Source organism: Poecilia reticulata, linkage group LG4, assembly GCF_000633615.1.
Source record: "Poecilia reticulata strain Guanapo linkage group LG4, Guppy_female_1.0+MT, whole genome shotgun sequence".
Classification (NCBI taxonomy): Eukaryota; Metazoa; Chordata; class Actinopteri; order Cyprinodontiformes; family Poeciliidae; genus Poecilia; species Poecilia reticulata.
The window spans coordinates 31,113,923-31,122,700 of NC_024334.1; the positions used below are offsets into that span (position 1 = coordinate 31,113,923).

At 40.8% G+C, this 8,778-nt stretch overlaps 1 protein-coding gene across 1 annotated transcript; it reads left to right on the forward strand.

Annotated features, from left to right (window-relative positions):
* Positions 1-560: 560 nt before the first annotated feature.
* LOC103464212 (prohibitin-2) lies at positions 561-8,132 on the forward strand. The gene is made up of 10 exons (XM_008408165.1): positions 561-669; positions 1,236-1,368; positions 1,935-2,019; positions 4,458-4,537; positions 5,083-5,267; positions 5,630-5,759; positions 6,353-6,456; positions 7,278-7,355; positions 7,426-7,505; positions 7,918-8,132. Exons 1-10 carry the CDS (start codon positions 649-651, stop codon positions 7,940-7,942), a joined length of 921 nt encoding a protein of 306 aa, XP_008406387.1. The 5' UTR covers positions 561-648; the 3' UTR covers positions 7,943-8,132.
* Positions 8,133-8,778: the final 646 nt, after the last annotated feature.

Consider the following 8,778-nt stretch of genomic DNA (forward strand, 5'->3'; position numbering starts at 1 on the left):
TGCTGTTAATCACCCAGAGATACTTCAGGTGTGTGGCAGAAGGGAAACACCTAAAACATACAGGCGGTGAGGACCAGGGTTGAGAAACACTGAAGTAAGGCGTCTTTCAGCTGTATTGTAGCAGCAGTTAGTTCAAAGTAGCCACAGCTGCTGAAACCTTCTGCCTTTTGTTTTCCAGATCATTTTTAATGTTTAAGCCAAATATTTAGAATTCCAAATTATGATTAAAAAGCCTCTTAGTTTTACTTTCAGAGATATTGATGGTGTTTTGGAGACATTGAAACACATAATTCATTCTCAGTTCCCTTACTAAGATACACTTTTCTGTAAGTCATCAAATTACTGTCAAGATAAGTATTATATTAGTAAACAATTTCAATGCATGGAGCCCATAAAGAGACATTGAAAAAAAACAATAAATGAACTTTATCGTGCGCACCAGATAAAGTTTATTTTTCGTTCGATCCTACAGATCAGCTTCACAGGCTCAGTGGTTGTATATGGGTTGTTCCATCGGTTCCCTAGTGCTATTGCGTTTCTACATCGTTGGGGGGCAGCACAGTGAAAAGTGTGGCGATTTTTTAAGAGGAAGAACTTCATGTTCGCTTTGCTGTCTCGACCTTGGATATTATACCATCAAGCTGCAGCATGGGAAGTAAGGAGCCGAATGTAAGTGCTTTAAATGAAGGTGACCCAACCAGTGTGTCGTCCCTTTTCTTGATATGTTATTAGCGGAGGTGAGGTGCTTATTGAGGAAAGGTTCACTCCATTAAAGGAGCCTCAGGTCGGCATGTTGGACTAGCGGCCTTTTTGCTAGCGTTAGCCTCCATTGTAGCTGCGGTATGAGTTTGGTTTGGTCAGGAGGCGGAAACGGCGCCGTGCTCCTCAGGACTCTGTTCGGAGGAACACTTCCTGTGTTCAGCTTGCTGTGCGCGGGCTGGTTTCCAGTTAACTCACTCATTTTAATGTTTGTTGGTTCCAAAGCTTTAAGCAAAGCCCCCATACCTCTACCCTACACATACACACATCCGGCCTGAACTGCTCTCACACTTTCTTGTAGATTATCTTTTTAATATGTTGTTTTACTTTAAAATGTCTTTTGCCAGGTTATTTTTCCTCTTAGCTGACATCTTGAAACTTATGACTGGTACTTTTATAAAATGATCAATTTAACTTAATTTAAACATCTTGATGATCAGCATGTTCTCATCACTTTTATTCATACAAAACTGCAGCGCTTCATTCAGCACCTGAGGGACCTGACTGGCCGGATGTCTTCCTCTGGGGGCAAAGGAGCAGGACTGGGGCTGAAGCTGCTCCTGGGAGCTGGAGCCCTAGTATATGGCCTTAAAGAAGCAACCTACACAGGTACACTGCCTTAACAGCCATGGCCCAGGTCGGGGCCTAGCTTGGGCACCTGTCCAAGCAGAACTGCTTGTTCTGGGCCCCTGTCCAGCAGTGTAGAGATGCTATCACACTGGATGGGGAAGCTGAGAGTAGCTTCCCCATCACCTGGAATATCATAGAAAATGGAATTTATTTCTACCTTGATATGTAAATGTTAATGTTTCCAGTCTTGTTCTCATAGGCATGGGCATTTTAGAAAACTTTATGCTGCTCTTGCTGACCAGCTGGATGGAGATGCTAATCTAATTTTCCAGCAGGATTTGGTCCTGGCCCACAGTACCAGGACCTCCTCTATCACCATGGTGTCACCTCCAGCTGTTTGTTTTGATAAAATTAACAGGAGCAGATCTCACTCTGAGCTGTTAGGATCCACAAGAATAAAAATCAGGGTTGGATTAACTCAAAACAGTTTTGAGGTTCTGATTTTTTTTTTTTTTGTCATCAGTGTGTTAACTGAAACTTGTTGTGTGTGTGTGTGTGTGTGTGTGTGTGTGTGTGTGTGTGTGCGCGCGCGCGCGAGCGAGCAGTTGAGGGCGGCCAGAGAGCCATCATCTTCAACAGGATTGGGGGGATGCAGATGGACACCATTCTGGCTGAGGGGCTTCATTTCAGGTACTCTCTGCCCCCCTCTGCTGGCTGGGAGGGCCAACCACCCATCATTAAGTGTCTGAACCAGGGGTGGGCAATCCTGGTCCTGGAGGGCCGGTGTCTTGCAACTCTTAGATGTCTCCCTGATCCAACACACTTCAATCAAACAGCTGAATCACCTCCTAAATGCAGTCAGATTCTCCAGAGTCCTGCTAATGACCTCATTATTTGACTCCGGTGTGTTGAAGTAGAGATTCAACCCCTGGCATAAAGTATGGAATCACCAGTCTTGGATAAGGACTCATTCAGACATTTCATGCTGTAAAACAAACTCGGATCAAAAACATGATTCAATAATAAGGTCATTCCAAAGTGCAACTTGTTGGCTTTCATGAACACTCAAAGAAATGAAGAGAAAACATTGTGGAAGTCATTGAATGATACTTTTATTGACCAATCACAGGGGAATAAATATGGAGTCACTCAATTCTGAGGAAAAAAGTGTGGAATCACTCAAATTGGAGGTAGAAAATAAGGACACACCCAGTCTATTTCCTTTCCCTAAATGGACACCTGCCCCAGATGAGATGTGCCCGTTAGTCTGCAGTTAAAAACACCTGCATTCATGACTCCTTGGAGGGCTGCTGGACGAAGTGGAGTGGCAAGAACCATGGCTCCAACAAGAGAAATGTCCCTTGAAGCAAAAGAGAGGATTGTGAAACTTCTTGAAGAAGGTAACCCTTCATGCATGGTTGCTAAAGATGTGGGCTGTTCACAGTCGGCTGTATCCAAGATATGGACCAAATACAAATGGCATAGAATGGCTGTCAAAAGCCAAGTATACTGGTAGACCAAGAAAGACATCAAAGCATCAAGACAAACGACTTAAAGCCATTTGTCTTGAAAACCAAAAAAATACAACTAAGATGAAGCATAAATGGGAGGAAGCTGGAGTCAATGTGTGTGACTGAGCCGTAAGAAATCGCCTACAGGATATGGGATTTCAATACAGGAAAGCTAACTGAAAACCAGCATTCATACCTAAACATAAAAGAACAAGACTGCAATGGGCTAAGGAGAGGCAGTCATGGACTGTGGATGACTGGATGAAAGTTATCTTCAGTGATGAGTCAAGAATCTCTTATTGGACAAGGTGATGATGCTGGGACTTTTGTTTGGTGCCGTTCCAGTGAGATTTATGAAGAGGCCTGCTTGAAGAAAACAACCACATCTCCACAGTCCTTGATTATATGGGGCTGCATGTCAGGCAAAGGCACTGGGGAGATGACTGTGGTTAATTCTTCTATCAATGCACAAGTTTACATTGACATTTTGGTCAGTTTTCTCATCCCTTCAATTGAACAGATGTTTGGAAATGAAATAATTTTCCAAGATGACAATGCATCGTGCTATAGGGCAAAAACAGTGAAGGCATTCCTTGGAGAAAGACACATTCAGTCGATGTCATGGTCTGCAAATAGTCCAGATCTCAACCCAATTGAAAACCTGTGGTGGAGATTGAAAAAAAAATGGTCCACAAGAAGGCTCCAACCTGCAACGCTGATCTGGCAACTGCTATCAGAGAGAGTTGGCACCAAATTGATGCAGAATACAGTTTGTCACTCATCAAGTCCATGCCTCAGAGACTGAAAGCCATTATAAAAGCCAAAGGTGGTGCAACTAAATACTAGTGATATATTTTAAATGGTCTTTTGTTTGTGTTTTTTTATGATTCCACACTTTTTTCCTCAGAATTGTGTGACTCCATATTTATTTCCCTGTGCTTGGTCAATAAAAGTATCATTCACTGTCTTCCACAATGTTTTCTCTTCATTTCTTTGAGTCTTCCTGAAAGCCAACAAGTTGCACTTTGGAATGACCTTATTATTGAATCATATTTTTGATCCGAGTTTGTTTTACAGCATGAAATGTCTGAATGAGTCCTTATCCAAGACTGGTGATTCCATACTTTTTGCCAGGAGTTGTACATCTAAAAGTTGCAGGAGCCCAGCCCTCAAGGCCTGGAGTTGCCCACCCCTGGAACTCATTGTTTAGTTTCTCGATGGATTTTTACCCAGAAAGCACATGGGCAAAAACCGTTAGTGAAACGGTCACTGGGACTGCCTAGTATATATTCCATTGAGGGAAAGTAACTTTAACATATGAATTCCTCATATGTTAACATAAAGGCTTGTTTTGAAGTATAAGCTGCTACTTACAGGCATTGCTTCGAAGATTCGGATCCGGCCCGCGGGCCATAGTTTGGGGACCCCTGGCCTAGATATTTCTATCTTCATTTTAAATAATTTACAATTTTAAACAATTTACGCAATGTATTTTAAATAATTTACTGTTACAATTGTTATGCATCATTAATGACACAGTTTTATATGGTTTAGTTGAAGTGTTGGTGTTTGCTGCGACAGATTTCAAACAGCACCGTTCTAATGTCCATGCTGCAGGATCCCGTGGTTCCAGTATCCAATCATCTATGACATTAGAGCTAAACCTCGCAAAATCTCCTCACTGACTGGAAGCAAAGGTTATCAGCTCTGAACACACACCTACACACTGCTGCTCAGTTACATTCTGTGTTCTTCAGCCAAGTAGAAATCTTGTGACTTTTGTTACTAAAGTTTAATACAACATACTGTTAGAAAAGAAGCTGTACTTGTTCTACATTAAGAGCTTATTATGTTTTATAGTGTTTGATAAATATAAAATCCATGGACGGATGGATGTTGTCTCCTGTAAGAACTGAGTTATAGTTTAGTGGAATTTGATTTAGAAATGATTCCAGTCAGTACAGTTCAGCACTACTCTGCCTCTGTATACACACACAGTCCAGTAACATTTTAGCTTTATTCATGTAGCAAATTAAAAAGTAAGCAGCGTTACGCATCATGGATTGTGTTGTGGTAGTAACAGTCTCTCTGAGGTCAAGCTGTAGAAATCTAAACCATAAAGTTCATGGAAGGTTTCTGCAGATGAACCTCAACACCATTATTTAGGATATCTTTTACTGTTTCCTGATTTTCTTTCATGTCAGTAGAAATATGACATGTATGGATATTTGTGTTTGTGCAGATCTGCAGATGGTGAATATTGGAGTGCGGGTGTTGTCCAGACCCATGGCGTCCAGCCTGCCTGTAATGTACCAACAACTAGGGAAGGACTACGACGAGAGAGTTCTGCCTTCTATCGTCAATGAAGTCCTCAAATCTGTAGTGGCCAAGTTCAACGCTTCACAGCTCATCACACAGAGAGCACAGGTGCTGCTGGCTCCCATGCTGTCTGCTGTTTCATATTGCAGCACCGACAAATCGGCCCGGTTCCCTTCATTTTGGGGGGATCGGTGATCAGCTGATGATCAGCTGATACTTGCATGAAAAACTGACCTGATTCTCAAATGTCTGCTGTTTTCTTTACTCTGCAGTGAGAGGACAGACTGACTGACTAGGTCACGTCTGCATGTTAACAAGTCACTGCACTGTTAGTTTAGTGCCTTTGTCATTATATTTAGTAACTTTTCAGGAAAAAAATTGGTATTGGCCAAAATTAGAATCAACAGATCAGGTTTTGGTGCAGGCCTAGCTTTTTCTGCTGCCCAATTGAAACTGTTGTTGGTGTCCAGGTTTCCCTGCTGGTGCGCAGAGAGCTTGTTGAGAGAGCAAAGGATTTCAATATCATTCTGGATGATGTGGCCATCACAGAGCTGAGCTTCAGCAGCCAGTACACTGCTGCTGTGGAGGCCAAGCAAGTTGGTGAGTCTGGACCTGTTGGCTAACATTCTACTGACACTGGAGAGAAATGAAGCCACTGATGCGTGTTTCTATACAATCAGGACAAAAGTTGTTCAGATTTAGGTTTAAAGTTCTTTTCCAGTTTGGCCAACTTGAGTCCTGAATCTGTGCAGGGAGCTAAAGATGAGGGTTTTGGTATGGAGACCTTCCAACCTGTAGGGTTTGGAGTGCATCACTAAACATAGATCTTTTAAAACCTTTCTTTATCCAAGAAAGCTGCTTAGATATACAAGAGTTTAAATGTAATGCCAATAAAGATTTTTCCAACTGTAATGTTATACATTTTTAATCTGCCTTGTCTTTTTCACAAAAGTATAAATAAAAACATATTTTTTTCATAACTGATCCTCCACTTACTTAAATTAGCTTAGATTTAAACTCTGATTCTGCCAGGGTTATAAATACTGTTGGATTTAGCATAATATGAAAATATTCAGATTAAGTGAGCAGTGAGCACTTGATTTCAATTCCTAAGATCTGCTGGAAGAGAACACCAGGCATTGAATACGATACTACCAAGAAGAGTTTATAAAGTATTGTTTGTGCATTTTTAGCCCAGCAGGAGGCGCAAAGAGCACAGTTCTACGTAGAGAAAGCCAAACAGGACCAGAGACAGAAGATCATCCAGGCGGAGGGGGAGGCAGAAGCTGCTAAAATGGTAACTGAACTTGGACTGAAGCAGATCCAGCTGCATTTGTTTTTAATATGGAGTCCAACAATGAATGTTCGCTCAACATCCACAAGTCATCTTTAGTTGCTGTTATAAAAAAACATAAAAATAATTATAAATAAAAAGTGTTTTACATATTTCTTCTGTCACCGTATTGACTGTATAATGAGTGAGAAAAATCCAGCTCCTCCCAGTGTTACTATTAGTCAAAAACAACCAATCAGTCAGGAGGAGGGCCTTAACGCTGTCAGTCATGTTTGTGTACAGTCTGCTCACACTCAGTTCCCCAGAGCAGATCCTGTCATCAATGCTCAGGCTAGTTAACATGACGACAGATAAAGTTTTCTGGAATAGTAAGCTGTTTATCTGCTGGTAGCACATTTAGCAGCGCATACACCAGCACAAACTTCCTCTTGTTTCTGATTGGTTGTTTTTGAGCAGGCGGTGTATTAGCATCTACTATTGCAGATGCTAATAGTAACAAGGTGGAGGAGGAGCTTTACTTTTTTTCCCTCCCCCTCTCTCAGATTATGGATCTCATACTGTCATGACATAGCAGTTTTTACAAACATGCAAGAAAATATTTTTTTTTATAAAGGTTACATATTATGACTTCTAAGTACTTAATTGGCCTTTGACTTTATTAGTTCAGTGTAATGTTACCTGAAGGCATTTTCAACAACCTTCTTTTTCAGAATAGTGACATGTTTACATCTCAGTATGTGAAAGGTCAGTTTTACTGTGTTTGTGTGTTTCTGACCTTGTATTACACTTGAGCTTATGTTGAATAACTAATTGGTTTCTCTCAGTTGGGCCAAGCTGTGACCAAGAACCCTGGTTACCTGAAACTGAGGAGAATCAGAGCAGCTCAGAACATTGCTAAGACGGTTGGTATAATCAGCCTTTTCAGGAGCTTTGCTGATGATGAATTATGCTAAGTTGAGTGTCTGCTTCTAGGTGTCTTCATCTCAGAACAAAGTGTACCTTAATGCTGACAGTTTGGTTCTGAATTTACAAGATCAGACATTCTTCAACAGGTAGGTTTCACTGCCAGACTCTGCTTTAACTATCTGACTCTCATACCTCCAACTTCTACTTCCCATTTCATTCTGAATCCTTCCCAATCAACAGAAAGGCAACAAAGTAAAACCTGAAGAATCTTTAAGGATTAAAAGCGTAGGAACATGTTTATTTCTTCTCACCTGGCATCACAGATGTTCTCTGGCTTTAGAGTGTAAATGTTGAGGCTCATCTTTGAAAGTTAAATAAAAGAGTGTCATTATACAACATTAATGAAGTTGTAAGCTGATGCCTAACCTGTTGGTCTTCCCACCTCTAGCTGCCCTTTGATTTCATCACCCATCAAACATCTTAATCTAAGATTCAAGGAGCAAAATCAGAGATTGAAAACCCTGTATTTTAGTTTATTTTATGCTGTTCTTTTTCCAGTTTTTCGACTGTTCTGAAGAAGTGAGGAAGACGTGACCAGTGGCAGCACAGCAGACATTTTATTAGACCCACAAAATCATCATCCATCAATTTGGACAAGTGGGAAAGAACTGACTTTGTTTTATCTCCTGGAGATTTAAGAGTTGCTTTTATTACATTTTGAAGCATGTACAATTATCTATGTGTAATAGAATAAAAATGGATTATGCACACTACCTCAGAGCCTTATGTTAACAAACCTGTTTTAGATGACCATTGCTTCCATCAGTGGCATTGTAGGTTAGATCATTTTTACTCGCTCTCGTTTTAATCAAACTAGACTGCCTCATTTTTCAGCTTTAAACACATTTTCAGTAAAAATCGTTCACATTCAGAGTAATCTCAGTAGGCTGATAGTTGAATTTTATACAACCTGATTTCCAGATAAGCTTACATTCTTTCAATTTGGACAAAATGAAAACTAAGCTGATATTGTATTCAGTCAGATGATGAACAGGTTGGAACTGAGAAGACTAACCATTAAATGAGTTGACTTCAGAGGTGAAACTTGCTACAGATCTGTACATGGTTGGAAAGGGAAGATTCAGCTGGGAGAACATCAGGGGCCTCATGCATAAAGCAGCGTGCGCACGAAAAATGTGCGGCGCCATATTTTACGAACAAGTCGGCATGTATAAAATTAACTTTGCGTCAACTTTTGCGTAAATATACGCAACACTTTTTCGCTGGCGTGAAAATGTGCGGCAGCCACGCAGACTTTTTCTGTGGACAATATCAAACTAGAAAGTGTCAAAATTCACCTAAATACACTTAAGTCTGAATACATTCGGTGTTTAGAACAAGAAGCATCAAACCCGATGT